Consider the following 15,542-nt stretch of genomic DNA (forward strand, 5'->3'; position numbering starts at 1 on the left):
TTTATTGTTTGTTTAAAGCAAAGAAATAATTCATTTCTCTTTGTCGAATGTATATTCAGTACTTTCATCAAGATGAACCTTCCCTACCCCTTAGGCTTGATTGCCTTGTCAGCGGCTAAAATATCAGGAGGGGGATTTTACTTTGAAGTTGGCTAAGAAGCACATGCTCCACCACACCACTTACTCCGCCACCTGCCTCATGAATCAGAGCGATATTTAAATGATAAGCATTATCCCAAGGGTTTGCTGGGGTTATGCTATTTTTAGAAGCAAATTTGTCCACAATGATTATCATACCTGCTCTGCCGTCACTGACTATGAAAAAGACAGAGGATGTGCTTCTTTGTCAGCATCACTTTTGCAGCAATAATGTTGAGGCTTTTCTTGTGTGTATTTATTCAGCGCTCTCTATGTTAGACAGTTGGACTGTAGGTCATACATCATAAAGCCGTTCTTCTTGCAACTATTTACACAGGCTTAGAGGATTTTTAATGGCTTGTTGTTGAAAGCCAATTAGATTGATTTTAAATCATGCTTCTTCCCTGTATTTCTTTCCTTAAATGTAACACCGGTGGAAACTGGCAATCAGCAGGGATTAAAAACCAGAGCTGTGAATATTAATACCTCACTGTTGGACATGGGGATGCTAGGCATAGGCAGGATTGAATGAATAATGGAAAGGCTTTTGACGTCACTGTGGTTTTAAAAGTCAGTCTGGTACCTCAGAGGTCCCTGTGTGGAGGAACTGGCAGTGGCATCTCAGCAGAGCTTCATGTATTGTGTTAGACAAAAGGCAGCACTGCTCAGTCCTGAGAAAAGCTTTAATGGATTCACTGAGTGATATATTTACACTATAAAAATGTAAAATCTTTGAACAGTGTCCTGCTAGCATGTTTGAAAATATATTTCCACTCACTTTTTCAAACACAGTTAGACTCATTTCTTCATTGTTTTCTCAATTTGTTTACAGTGAAGAAAGCCAAGCTTGATGGACCCCAAGGTGAGTCATGACCTGTGACCTGTGGAGATCATCCATTTGTTACTTATTGTCAGTGAATCGCGTTGAACACACACAGTGTCATAACCAATGCTATTTGTATTTTCCTTTTTACAGAGAAATTTAACACATACGTGACCCTGAAGGTGCAGAATGTTAAAAGCACAACCATCGCTGTGCGTGGCAGTCAGCCGTGCTGGGAGCAGGACTTCATGTTGTGAGTGCTTCTTGCCCTCTCTCAAGTCTTCTACCCCTCTTTTATCGCAGCACGTCTTTCCACCCTTTAACGCCTGTCTTCTTCTTTGACTTTGCCGAAGTTGCTTAATTGTGGGACAGTCCTTGCCGCACACTTTTAACTCATGATTTCTTACTGTATTCTTCTTGTCTTCCTCTCAGTGCCTCCTTCTTTAAAGAGCGCCTATAGTGTAATGAAGCTTCTGTCTTCACCATGGACCCACAAAGTTATGATTGTGGTTGTTTAGAGGTCTTTTTCACACAGTTCGCTGGTTGACAGACATTTTTGTTCTTTTGCATACAGCCCACTTGGCAGGTAGCAGAGAAAGGATCACAGACAAACAACTGTATGCATTGCATTGTGGGTAAAGTAGGCAACAGGTTTTGACAAGGAAGAAGAATGTGTGAAATATAACAAGACGATATCTCTGGTTTTATCATGTCTTAAAACTGTGGTGATCCTGACAGTGTAATAGGAAGGCAATGTGAAATCACTTTTTTAGGTATGAAGCTCTGTTTACTTTCCCCCTAGCTTTGCTGGTACACCAGCACAGCAGCTTTTTCAATATCATCTAATATGTTTGAACGTATCTGTGCACTCTTGAAGAGTGAAACAATAATTAAATTGAATTTCATGTAAGAAATCAACAATCTACACCTAATGTCACTATCAGTTGGCAAATGCAAGTCTGTGGTCCATATTAATAAATAGCTTCAAACTATTTTGCATTAAATATGGAAAGGATACTGTTTTCACTTGAATAGAGATGTCACCTCAGGGGTTTAATTTTTCCTGCACCCAGATGTTGTGCAAGACACAGGGCAGCAAGGTCAGCTGTGAAATTGCTACTAAAAGCAGATATGTTTGCCCTCTATTTTCCACTTGCTTTCTGTCTTTCTCTCTCATTTGAAGAGTGTTTGGATGCCGTAACACCTGTGAAGTCTTTGCTGCTCCAGCTCCAGTGTTCACACACTCAGTCAAGAGGGTTTCTGGGCCCACCCGGGCTTCATAACACCTGATAACTTCAGAAAAACGACCTAACAACAAAAAAACTGCCAAACACAACTACTGAAAATGGCTTGTCTTGCCAGCCTACTCTTTTTATGTTTAATCTGTAACCACAACTTTAAACTAAAAAAAAAAGCAACACATGCCCTCTTCCCTTTTTTTTTTTTTTTTTAAAAATCCCTCACTCTCGTCCTCTTCTCCTCTTATCATTCTCTTTCCACTTTAGTACCCCATTCAGCCATTTTCCATATTACTCCTCTGGATCCCAGGGAAATAGAAAGATGCATTTTCATATCAAAGCTGTGGCTATTATTAGGTTTTGATTCACTTAAGACAGCCAGTGGGCTTGAGAAGAGGCACTGTTCAACGATGAGGGGTGCTTAGTGAGCTGAGAATCTGCCAGACAGATATGTAGTCACATTACAAATCCTAGCTAGTCCTGATGAATCTATATGTTGTGTATACTGTTTATGACTGTTGCTTGATGGAAAAAGTGAGCCACAGAGTTCACTGTTGTTTGTCATACAGAAATATAGATCGTCTCTGTTGTTGCCCTATCTGCGCTCTCTCTTAGATCTTGCCAGCGGCCTGGTTGACAATCACCTACTCTTTCCATCCTCATACGGAGTGACTCATTTCCCTCAGAAGACTGAATCACAAGTGCATATCCATCACCAGATTTAAGTGCAGCTCCTGATGGCATAGACTGTATTTCTGTTCAAAACCCTCTGTGCAATGAGATGTCTACATACAACTCTGTCTCCACTCAGCTCTCTATAATATTCTATATTATCATTAATATCTTTCCTCTTTTCTCATTTCACTATTTCTTGTGACCGGCCTCTTCCTCTTTCTGCTGAGCAGCGAAATAAACCGCCTGGATCTGGGCCTGACAGTGGAGGTGTGGAATAAAGGGCTGATCTGGGACACCATGGTGGGCACCTTATGGATCCCCCTGCGCAGCATACGGCAGTCCAATGAGGTACAAAGCTACCTTCTCTTTCTCTTTGGCTCTGAAATTAGGTTTCACTGGCTACACTTACTGTACATGACATGTACACTGAGAGATGAATGAACGCAATTATTAAATTACCCAAATCAAAATATGGGTTCTGAAAACACATAAATTTCAATGTTACTTTAATTAAGGTCATTAGACCAGGAAAGTACTTTGAGCTTTTTTATTATTGAAGTGATCTCATTACTTTCAGCCACATATTTTATTTTGAATTAGTTGCGTTTTATAAGGGTTTGTGTCATGTTTCTATTCCCCTTGTTGTAGCTAAATGACATGTATAGCAACACTTGGTACAAAGTGTAACTGTGCAGCCAACTGTGATAGGTATACTGACCCTATAGGGGCTCAGTTCAATTTTCCTCCATGCTGTGTGTTCATATATGATAAATATACAAGAATGACAACAGTAAGTTAACAGTATGTGGTAAAACAGTTGTCTTAATCATGGACATTATAAACAAGTCACAGTGGAAAAGTAATACCGTACTAGGTTTAAAATAAAATGTAGTCCGACAGCATAATATACTGAAACACATCTGCATTTGTGAAATATATTGTGTTTGGCATAATCAATAAGAAATTTCACTATCAGGTGTGTTTTTTTGTGCAAAAGGAATCGCAATTGGTGTAATAAGCCACTTAATTAAATAAGAAACTATCATGCATGGTGGACACATTCCCTTATTATAAGATAATGGAGCGAGTGGTTCTTGTCAGATTTCTATCAGGAACTATAGGTCACTGTTTGTTTGGCTTGAAGCTGATGGATCCCAGTGGTGATAAAGTTGTGGGTAAACTGCGAGGGATGAGGTTCATGTTAGTGGGTAATTGTTTTGCCCAGTGAAAGATGCCTTTTCTTTTCTTTCTCATTTATAGAAAAAGTTCAACAGTTTGGGAAATGCACTTATTTGCATTCTTGCTGAGAGTTAGATGAGAAGATCAGTCAAGTATGAAGCTAGAGCCTGGAGGCAATTAGTCTAGCCTAACACAAATACGGGAAGCAGTGTTAAAATGCTAGTCTTGCTCTCTCTAAAGTTTAAAAATACGTCTACCAGCATCTCTAAAGCTCACTAATTGTATCTTGGTTTTTAAATCCTTATACAAACCGAAATGTAAAGATGACAAGTTGTGGTTTTATAAGGGGGGTTTATATGCCATAACTAATTCTTGGTGAACACCAGCCAAGCACAATGACTTCCTGGAGTCACAATGACTTCCTTCACTGTGAGGCAATTAAGAGATCTGCACTTCAGTCAAAGAATGACTTCAGACTGACTTGCCACTTGGTTTTCACTTCATTCATTTGCATTACACTTTTTAGATCGCCAAAAAGATCTGAGAGATGAAGAGAAACTTAGAGGTCTAGGACCAGGCCAGGAATGGCCGACTTAAAGCACAGGCTGTCCTAACAATATTCCTCTTCCCCTTTTCCTTCCAGGAGGGTCCAGGTCAGTGGCTGACCCTGGACTCCAATGTGATCATGGCTGAGAATGAGATCTGTGGAACCAAAGACCCAACCTTTCACAGGCTGCTGCTTGACACCCGCTTTGAACTGCCACTAGGTTTGGTCTTTCATAGTTTCATTTATTCTGCCTTGTGCTTTGTTCTGTTTATTTTCTTTTTTTTATGCTTAATTTTTTATATAAAGTAACAAGAAAGAATGATTACTGCCACTACTACCATGAGTACTACTACTAGTACTATAGTACAACTACTAGTGTCTCTACCGCTATCATTATCAGGACCATAACTAGTACCACTATTACTAATAATATTACTTTTACTTCTACAGCTGCCCCTAATACCAGTACTACTACTATTATATTACTAACACTACCTCTAATGCTATTACTACTACTGTTACTATTTCTTGCACCATAACCACCACTAGCAAAACTGCTACTAACTTAAAGTATTGTCATTAAATTTAAAGAGTTAAGTCTTGTTTTTGAGTACAAGACTGTACTGTACTACCTGTACTCTTATAGGTGCAAAAAAAACACACTTCCTACCACACCCAAACACAACAAGCAAAACCGAGAGGGCAGTAAAACACTGCTCTTCAGCCTGGGTATATGTAGAGAAATATATACACATAGAAAGAGAAATGTTCATAGTGTTAAATATTGGATTTGCAGAGTAGAGTATTGTGTTAAGTGTTTTTGTTGTGCGCTGCAGACATTCCAGAGGAAGAGGCCAGATACTGGGCCAAGAAACTTGAACAACTTAATGCCATGAGAGATCAAGATGTAAGAACTTTATTCTTTGCCACATTCCCACCACATCCTTTGCACCATCATTATATGTTTACTCATCTATTTTTTCCTTCATCTTTATAGCATTTTCTTTCATACCCTTTTTCCTTCACTTCAATTTCATTTTCCAGACACTAATTACACTCAATGGCTGCCAATAACAACAGAGTTACCCGAGTCAATATTTTTACCCCAGAGCAAGTTCATTTTCTGAGATGTCTGTCGTTTTCTTTCCCTTAGTATGCCTATCAAGAGGAACAGGAGCAACCACTTCATGCGCCATCCACACAGTGCTGTGAGTTTTGCCAGCCTCTTCTGCGCCCACCTCCTCCTGCTGTCCCCTGCTGTGTCCTTTTCATGCCTCCAGTTTTTCCTCTCCCCGCTCCTCCTGCTCTGTCACCCTGACTTATTGAGAACAGGACTAGACAGGAGGTAGAAATGAGGCTGATAGATGAGGCTAAGGATGGGTGGAGGGAGGGAGGAAGGGAGGGAGGAAAGCTGATGTGACAAATCAAGCATGCAGGCCTGCCTGAGCACTAAATGACTTATAGGTGCTAGATGTGCAATGAATGTGAGCTGACAAGCGCTGGGTTGTCAGACACACACCAACCTGCCTGTCTGTCTGATGATGATGATGGCACAGGGAGCCAGTGGATAAGTGTGTATAGTATAACTCTGTGGACAGTAGACGTTGCTTGATGGTATGGTGCTTGTTTTGAGTGTGTGCAGTGATGATACAGCATGTCAGTGTTTCTTGTTTTTAATTTCTTAGCAGTGTCAAGGCCAGGAGCATTTAAAAAGAAGCTGGTTTTGATCTAAGTTCTCTAAAGACCTTGTGCTTTTATGTACTCACCCACATGTACACACTGATTTACCTCACTTATGAGCTGTCTGCATACAAATATACATTTTAAAATAATTATTTCTCAGGGCTACATATCTCTTCATGTTTGTTTACCTGGCTTTGTGGACTGATGATGTGGTTAATTTGTGGCCCAAACCTAATTTGGTTTTCCCAACCCTTTATCTCCTTGCAGGTAATTGGAGTCTGTGGGGAGATCAGCAAAGTAAGTTTCTTTCATGCGCCTCTGCTAATGACTTAGAGTAATACTGTATTTATTGTCCACATCTCCCTTAATGTAATGATCTTGTGCGATTTTCCTCAGAAACCATTAGCTGCCATGAATTTATTTATTTTTCTCCACACATCCTCTCTGAACTTCCTCTCTGCTTGCATTCATGTTCTCCTGATGGATTTTACAGTCAGGCTGTAAGAGTTAAATCAAATAAAGTCACAGTAAAATAAATTCTGTGGTGTTTTTTGAAGATACACAGGAGCACATCTTCCACCTATGACCAGGCCAGAATAACAGATTATTTGCATTTGTTTGTCTGGCTTGTCTTATCTAACTTTGCCATGCACAATGATAAACAAAACGTTATGACACATTTAGCATTTGATCCACCGATGACACCCTGTCTGATGTTATACAAGTTGTGCTTAGGTCAAAATATGTAAAACATTAAAATTATTTGCAAATACTGCATAATACTATTTTGAGCATCATTCTTGTCTCGCCCCCTCATTTTGTCCCATCTCCCGCTGTGTTTGTGTGAACAGACGAGGACCCAGACAGTGCTGTGGATGACAGGGACAGCGACTACCGGAGTGAGACCAGTAACAGCATCCCTCCTCCCTACTACACCACCTCTCAGCCCAACGCTTCCATGCACCAGTATCCCATGAGACAGCAGCAATACAGACACTACAACGACGACATCAATGAGCTGGACTACGACCACAGAGCCATGAGGTACCATGCACACTACAGCCGCTACGTAGCCAAAGCAAAGGCAGAGTGGTTCCTTTTTTTCTTGAGTCTAACTGCTTATGTGCACCCATGAGATTACCAAGGGGTGGGGTTGTCAAAATGTTTCAGCAAAACCTAAGAGGGGGAAAGGCTGTTTAACGCTGAGAATGTAATATCACACTCCCCATCTTAGACAAAATATTCCTTTGTGAATAAATCCATTTGGAGTCTAGCATATAGCCCTGAGACAGCTGAGCCCCTGCGGCCTTGTTCTGTTTCATTGTGTTGTACATGGTAACATGCTGTCCCACTGTGCTCTCCTCCTCTAGAGAATAACCCTGGCCTCAGTGTATACAAGCATGCTGAGGCACACACTTCTTGTATACAGGTCATGTATGAAGTGGGCCTTTGCGGTTATCTTTTCTGTGTGAATGTGTGAATGTGTGCGTGTGCGCGTCTGCATCTTCGTGTGCATGTTGAGTGTGTGAGCATCAGAAACCCCATGTGATCTCTTCTGCGCTAACTTGTTCTGCAGAAAATAAATGCATTTTTCTGGTCATCACAGTATCTATGACGACATGTTTTTTAAAGGCGGCAGATGATCAAACTCATGCATTGCTCAGAAAAGCTGAAACAGAAAGTTTAACCTTTAGATGGGTAAATTAAATCTTCAACTGCTCAACCTCAAGTGAGAGGACTTTTTGCAGAAGCTTAAAGGATTGGTTTGCAATTTTTCAAGTCTGTCTGTAAACAATAGTCAGGTGTGCATGTGAACATTGCTTGCAGTAACCATTCCTCCTTAGTTAGTCTTCTTAGTGTTTCCTTCTTACATTGCAGTGCGGGGCCTGTAACACAAAAAGGAAATTTCACACTAAAAAGAGTAACTTTGGAATATACCCACTTGATTCGAATAATCGAGGCTGCTGAAGCCACATATTAGCTTTGTCCATGTCTTACATTGGAATCACATTAAGAAGAGAGCTCTTGATGTCCAGTTTGAACAGGAGGAATGATTACAGCAAGAAAAACAGTTTCAATGTTCATACAGACACGTGACTATTGTTTTAAGACAGACTTGAAAAATTGTGAACCTGACCTTTAACCAGGCAGTACAGAAGCTCAGTTTGGTTAGAGCTTTCTTTGAAAGATTTGCACTGAGCTCTACTGATGCTCCTCTCCCACCTCTTCCCTCCTCCCTACCTTCCTCCCTGCTCCTCTTACCAGACGCTATGATAGTTTAGACTCGGCCACCAACGGGCGCAGCGATATCGACTCAGGCTCAGGGTCGAGCCGGCGCACCAGTCGTCAGTATTCTCTAGACAGTAGGCATTCACTGTCCGATAGGTGGGTCTCTGTACCTCCTCTCCAAACCCTCCTCCTCTTCTTCCTCCTGCTCCGGCCTGTGACTCCGTCTCGCTGTGACGTCAGTGGTGGACTTGTCCTGTCCTCCTCGCTCGCTGTGCTTGCATGCATGCGCTCTTACCCTGTCTCTGTATATGTATATATTCTATATTTTTAATGGAAAACTACTGGTCCTGCATCTATCTTTACTGTGTTCCTGGTGAAGAATCACAAATCAGTATCACCAATAATGTATGATGCTCATCCTCTCCATTTTTAAACCCTTATAAGTTCTGTGCACTTTTCTGTTTAGTTTATGTGTGTGGGTGAGTGTCTGAAAAGATGTGTGTTTGTGTGTGCTGTTTCGTAACAGTCAGAAACAGAGAGAAAATTGTTGGTTGGAGTTTGTGGAAAAGCCTGTGTGAATCTGTCTGTGTGTGCGCGCGCGCATGTGTGTATGTGTATGTGTGTGTGTGTGTGTGTGTGTGTGTGTGTGTGTGTGTGTGTGTGTGTGTGTGTGTGTAACTGTCATCGTGGCAGCCTGTTATTATAGCCTCATCCTGTATGTGAGACTTTAAGGAGAGCCCTGTCTTCCTCTGGGTGCCCCGTACTTGGTAATTATACACATTTAATTTCCATTTGTGAGACAGCAGAAGGACATCAACCCAGTAATGGGGCCCTAGCAGAGAGGCCAAGATAGATTATGTTCATTTTCATCTTCATTACAACAGGTTTTTTTTTTCTTTTTTTATTCTTTTCTGAGAAAGATGGCAGACATGTATTTATATTCAAGTATCATACAAGCATTTGTCGCTGTCTGTCAGTGTTTGTTTTGGATGAGATTATGAGATAGGTGATGAATAGAGAAGGACAAGGGTGTAGTTGAGTGTTTAGGTGTCCATTCATCCATACTTGTGTATTCGCTGTGGCTCACAGCCCAAAGTCATTATATAGTTCTCTCCTTTACTGCTCCTGCACTATGCATTATCGAACCAAGATGACCGTAATCAATAGAGACGAAACAATAAAATGTGAGATTTGTGTGTGTGTGTGTGTGTGTGTGTGTGTGTGTGTGTGTAACAAATGGTTTTTATATGTGTCTCAAATCTCTCCCTGACTCATGGTCTGTCTCAATCTCTAATAGCCTCATTCATCAGTGTGAATAAATATTATTCACTTATTTATCTACAGAAAGAGACAGTTTTTCTTCTGCCAGGCTAATAAATTACCCTCAGCCTCTCCAGGTTCACTCTCTTTCTTTGAATAGGCCTATTCAGATTTTTGAAAACTGTGTTCTTATGCTTTTTCTAATCATGTGTTTTTGTATGGTGTGTGTTTCTGTATTAACTTCTGAGTGAACTAGTATCCATAGTAACCTTCCCCATTACTAAAAAGCTGATTCCTCTTACAGTTACATAGATGCATCACTAGTCTGATCCCCTGCTCTAAGTTTCCTGATTGGTTGATTTAAAGTCACTCCTCTTTTCCTATTGGTTAGCTGTCTCCCTCCCTGGCCCCACCACAAGTTCCTTAAGTGTCACTGTGACAACTAAACTCCTTATGATACAACTCTGGGAACTCCCTTAGTTTACTTTCAAACCTGTGTGAGTGTGTCTGACATGTCTCTGCATCTCCCCCTCCCTTTAGTCCCACAGACAGTCGCTACGCCTCATCAGGCGAGTTGAGTCGAGGCAGCTCTCAGCTCAGTGAGGAGTTTGTTCCTGAGGACGGCGAGAGTTTGCGAGGTTCGGAGTTCTATGATGAAAACGATTCCTACCACTCCTGCCACTCCTCGGTCAGCTACAGCAAAGAGGATTCCCCAGGCTGGGATGGCGAAGACCCCCAAGGCGTCTACAGTGACGAGGGAGGCTACCTCAAAGACGGAGGGGAGGAGGGGGCGCTGTATGATGAAGATGAGGGAGACATTTACGGGGAGGAAGGAGAGTACAACTATGAAGATGAGGAAGAGATGCCATATGAGGAAGATGAAGATATGTATCCGCTTGATGGCACGCTCAGTGAAGACCAGGAACCACCCTACACCCCCACACCCACAAGCACCGCCCCTACCCTGATGCCGCCCTCTGATGGTCTGTCCACCACCAGGCCACCGCTGGAGAAGCAGCCATCATTGCATCAGCAGCAGCAGCAGCAGCAGCAGCAGCAGCAGCAGCAGCAGCAACAGCAGCAGCACCCGGCCCCTGATCAGCTCCAGCCCCCAGCCACAGCTCCTGGTCTCCTTCCAGTCTCACAGGACGACACGTTACCCCCTTTCAGTTCAGACTCCACCAAACCTACCTTTGCACTTGCACAGCCAGATATGTCTACCACCACTACATCCACCTCTACAACTATATCACAGGTTCCAGCTCCAGAATCCAAGCCCCCGGAGGCTGAGCCCAAATCTGAGGAAGAACCTCTACCCTCCGAGAAGCCTCCAGCCGCAGAGAGCATCCCTCCAGCTCCCGAAGAGAAAACGGAGGAGCCTCCTGTTCCAAGGTGAACACTGCTCTTACCCCGACAGCTTCATACAGGAAAAAAATCTCAAATTAGCTCCCACACACTGTCGTCACTGAGATAGCAACATTTCTGACAAGGGTTTTATCGTGGCTCTTGATTCAAGTAACAATAAGCACATACAGTATATATATATATATATATATATATATATATATATATATAACAGCCAAAGAGACACATGGAAGAGTTAGAGATTGAACCAGCAGCATTTTAATAAAATACCCAATAAAAGTTAAAAAGAATGATCTGCATTTTTTTAATCATAATGTTTTCTTCAAATATTACTTTTGCTTGAGACTTCAAAGAAGACACAGGTACATCATCCAGTTAAAGGGCTACTCAATGGAGTTCCCCCTTATTATAAAAAAAAAATAAAAAATTATTATCAAAAATATTACTCCATGACAGTTATCTCCATAATCACTGTACTTTAAGTAAATTAGCTAATTGAGCACACACATACACATATATTAATAACTATAAAAACGTTCAATCTTTCCTGTAGCTTCCCAAAGAGAGAAATCATGGAACCTGGTCCTGCCAGAGCCAAAGCCAACTGGCTTCGACTTTTCAGCAGAGTGCGACTGCAGCTACAAGAGGTACAGCCTGTGTGCGTGTGTGTGTGTTTCTCCGTGTATCTTTGTACACATATGTGTGCATTTGCATCCGTTCATGCCAGATGAATGCCTGTGCTCATTAGAGTGGGTAATACAGTATGTTTTCTCTGTTGTTGCTCAGCTTTGATTCATAAGTCTACTATTTGAGCTCACTGACTTGTTGCATCAGCCCCTGCATGTCTTACTGTTACTGTGATTTTTTTCCAGCTTTTTGTTGACTGGTCCACCATTTTTCCCAGCGTTTGGTTATTGCTGTGGATTACACTGTATTGTCTTGTGTTTATTTGATAGTTTCTGTTTACCCCTTGTATTGTTTTGCCATTTCATTATTTTCTTTTCAGTTGTTTGCCATCCTCGTAGCGATTTGCATGTAGTCCATTCTGATTACCCATGGCTGGAGCAGACTCTCAGGTGGGTGTGGCCAATAGTGTGTTAATCAGTCTAATTTATGTTGTATGTATCCTGTACAGCTCATAGACAATTTATGGAGAGCCAAGCAACACATAGGAAGCTGCTGTAAGCCTGCTAAGTGTCATTTTCAAAGTCAGACGTTTCTACCAATCATGACTATTTCTGCACCTCGGTATGACGTGAGCATCAGCGCTGTTTTGTTCTCTGAACAGGCAGGCAGACAAAGAACGTGTCTTTCAATAATAGAGCAGATAGAATTAGAAGAATGATTACATGGATAGCCATCTGGCTGTAATCTACTTTTACTATGATCCTCAAACACAGAGAAGCCACTGCTGATGTCAGTAGTCACCACATGCACTAAGAAAGACACAACTCAGCTGTAACAATTTCCTCATCTCCCCTTTTTCTTTCTATCTCCCACTTGTACCACTGTTGTATTATTCATTTGTGAATTCTGGGAACACTTTCAGTTATGGTGGCAGCCAGCTACTAGTGAAACTTGCCATGAAATATTGCTTTTTTCCAAGGAACACCGTGCAATATCTCTTCATTTTGTTTTTCTCAGTATAACGGACAAAATAAGTACAGTACTATGAAATGCTATGCTTCCCATTTTTCCAGCCACAGCTCTAACGGCACCCTGCTCGCCTTTCTTTCTCATCTCATGTCTCTCTCCACAGGCCCGAGGAGAAAGTGTCGGCATCGCCTCTCTGCTTTTATCAGCAGGGTAAGTAACCATGACGCTGTTATTACTACGGTCATTGAAAATCTATAACTTACCAACCCAAAGCCAAGCCCATGGCCTTAATGTCTAATTGAGTTGTCATGTCCAGGTTCAACTGTAGCTACAAAATAAGGGATGCTGAATCCTGTTATGTGCATGTTTTGTCTCCAGAATGGGTGGCGCTCTGTATAGCATTGACAGCATGCCAGACCTCAGGAAGAGGAAAGCTATGCCTCTGGTCAGAGATCTGGTGAGTTTCTGCGCTAATCTCTTTATATTCCCTGACTAAAGTGTCTCACATCTGCCTGGTCCATCTATCACTCAGCTCAGCAGTCAGCGCACTCAGCTACTGTAAATACTCCTGTTCTGTTTATCTTGACTCTCTGCTTTCTTTTTGTTTGTTTTATCTTTCTTTTGTTCTTTTCTTAATTTCTCCTACGCTTTCCTTTGTCTTTTATCCCATTGCACTGCATCTACTGTGCCTATAGATGATACATTTCCCTGCTGTTACAGCATGACAGGGCAAGCCGAATGGCTGAGAGGCCACTGGCAAGGCCAGAGTTTTCCACTGACTGACATTGATGTCTGCTAGATGCTGTCATATAACAGACCTTTTCATAACCTTACCCTGCCATCGTCCACATGCCTGCTTGACACTGGCTCATTAGTGACACAACTGTGAAAAATATAAATCCACTGGAGAAACCTGTAACTAGTGTACAAGTCACTTTGTTTGACTGTCTAATCATTATAAATTTTCTACCTCTGTTAAAATGACAGGAGGCTCAAATTCTACTAGCAAGTACATGTAGATACACATTAAGCTCAGGATATGGATAGAAGCACACAGCATCTGTGCCATATTTTTCTTTTCAGAAAGACAAATGACAGAAAACCTTAAAATACACTTGTTTTCTTTCGTACTGAAAGTTTGAAGAGAAGATTGTAACCATTCTCGTACCCGCCCATTCAATATATGAAGCTACATCCAGCAGCTGGTTAGCTGAGCCTAGCATAAAGACTGGAAGCAGGGTAAAGGGGCTAGCTTGGCTAACTCGCCATAAAACTGCAATTTTTTGATGTTGTTTTTTTGTATAAATTAAACAAATGAAATACAAAGTAATAATTAGTGAATTTTAGAGATACTGGTAGGTGGATTTTATTACCTGCAGACATCACCAGGCTAGGTATCACCCCTTGTTTGTGCTAACCTAAGCTAACTTGCTGTAGCATCATATTTACCGCACAGATTTGAGAGTGGCTTCAATCTCCTCATCTAACTCCTGGCAAGAAAACAAATAAGCATTTTCCCCAAAATGTCAAACTACTGATTTATTACAGAAATAGGCTAACAGAGGGTAGGCTGGAAAAAAGGGCAGCTATTTGGCTTTTTATATCAACTGCCAGATAAAGCTCAGTGTGCTGTTTTCGTAAACATCCCAGATCCAAGCGTTACCACACATTGCCTTGGAAGACTGTCTTCATTAATAAATCCTGCTGTCACGCAGTTACAGCCACTACACACTGACAGACAGTTACAAGCAGGTGCACTTATATTTCTCTCCCTCTCTATCACACAGACACACACTCACAACATGTCAGTGTCTCAGGTAATTGATCACACCGGGTGGGGTCCCGAGCAGCGATCACAGGCTATTTCATTCACATATCAGATATTCAAGTCTTGTTGCAGCTGTGAGTGCCTCGCCCTGCAAGTCTCCACATCTGACTGTAGATTCTTGTTTAATCACAGACTTCAGCAGATGCAGAATAAATGCTTCAGTTTCTCAACACCTCTTTTGCAGCTTTTATTCTGTGGAAATTCCTTCCTCTTTCTTGCCTTTTTCTAATATTAAATCTTCCTTTTTTCCCCCACCTTCATTTCATTGCCACAGGCTATGGTGAGTAACACTGAAATTTGCTCTAGAAACACACTTTACTATTGACTATTATGAGGGTATACAAATTTTCTAGTCTCACCAGCAAGTTGGTCACTTTAAAAGAAAAACAAAAAGGAAGCACTTTAAATTCTTCAGCTGTCACCTCCAGCTTGTTGTAACTATTCAGGAAAACATTGCCAGACTGTAATTATACACATTGTCTCATAGGTTGCACTGAGATTTGTCTCGATAAAAAGAAAAATAAGATATTAAAGTGGGAGCTGAGAGAAATGACCCCTTCTCTCTCCTGTCACTCAGTCTTTGGTTCAGAACTCCAGGAAAGCCGGCATCACCTCGGCCCTGACGTCCAGCACCCTGCATAATGAAGAACTGGTCAGTGCTCACTCTATTACATCGAAATATTTCACAACATGCCTAAAGGCTTTTTAACTCTTCTGACCCTGCACTTTTCTCCTCTGTACCCCTGTAGAAGAGTCACGTCTATAAGAAGACCCTTCAGGCCCTCATATACCCCATCTCCTGCACCACCCCGCATAATTTTGAGGTGTGGACCGCCACTACCCCCACTTACTGCTACGAGTGTGAGGGGCTGCTGTGGGGTATTGCTCGCCAGGGCATGCGCTGTACCGAGTGTGGAGTCAAATGCCACGAAAAGTGCCAAGATCTACTTAATGCTGACTGTCTGCAAAGTAAGAGAAATG

General features: G+C 41.7%; 1 protein-coding gene across 1 annotated transcript in view; it reads left to right on the forward strand.

Annotated features, from left to right (window-relative positions):
* Window positions 1-15,542, forward strand: part of LOC111232095 (protein unc-13 homolog A-like) — a 53,304-nt gene that overhangs the window by 3,710 nt on the left and 34,052 nt on the right. Inside the window, exons 2-17 of the mRNA XM_022759450.1 lie at window positions 971-1,000; window positions 1,115-1,214; window positions 3,105-3,222; window positions 4,697-4,820; window positions 5,437-5,507; window positions 5,754-5,808; window positions 6,551-6,580; window positions 7,135-7,327; window positions 8,549-8,668; window positions 10,313-11,164; window positions 11,691-11,784; window positions 12,897-12,943; window positions 13,112-13,190; window positions 14,836-14,841; window positions 15,139-15,213; window positions 15,311-15,530. Of these exons, the coding sequence (XP_022615171.1) occupies window positions 971-1,000; window positions 1,115-1,214; window positions 3,105-3,222; window positions 4,697-4,820; window positions 5,437-5,507; window positions 5,754-5,808; window positions 6,551-6,580; window positions 7,135-7,327; window positions 8,549-8,668; window positions 10,313-11,164; window positions 11,691-11,784; window positions 12,897-12,943; window positions 13,112-13,190; window positions 14,836-14,841; window positions 15,139-15,213; window positions 15,311-15,530 (2,214 nt within the window). The remainder of the gene's footprint in view (window positions 1-970; window positions 1,001-1,114; window positions 1,215-3,104; window positions 3,223-4,696; window positions 4,821-5,436; window positions 5,508-5,753; window positions 5,809-6,550; window positions 6,581-7,134; window positions 7,328-8,548; window positions 8,669-10,312; window positions 11,165-11,690; window positions 11,785-12,896; window positions 12,944-13,111; window positions 13,191-14,835; window positions 14,842-15,138; window positions 15,214-15,310; window positions 15,531-15,542) is intronic.

Source organism: Seriola dumerili, unplaced genomic scaffold (assembly GCF_002260705.1).
Source record: "Seriola dumerili isolate Sdu_G_001 unplaced genomic scaffold, Sdu_1.0 BDQW01000322.1, whole genome shotgun sequence".
In the NCBI taxonomy this organism is placed as follows: domain Eukaryota; kingdom Metazoa; phylum Chordata; class Actinopteri; order Carangiformes; family Carangidae; genus Seriola; species Seriola dumerili.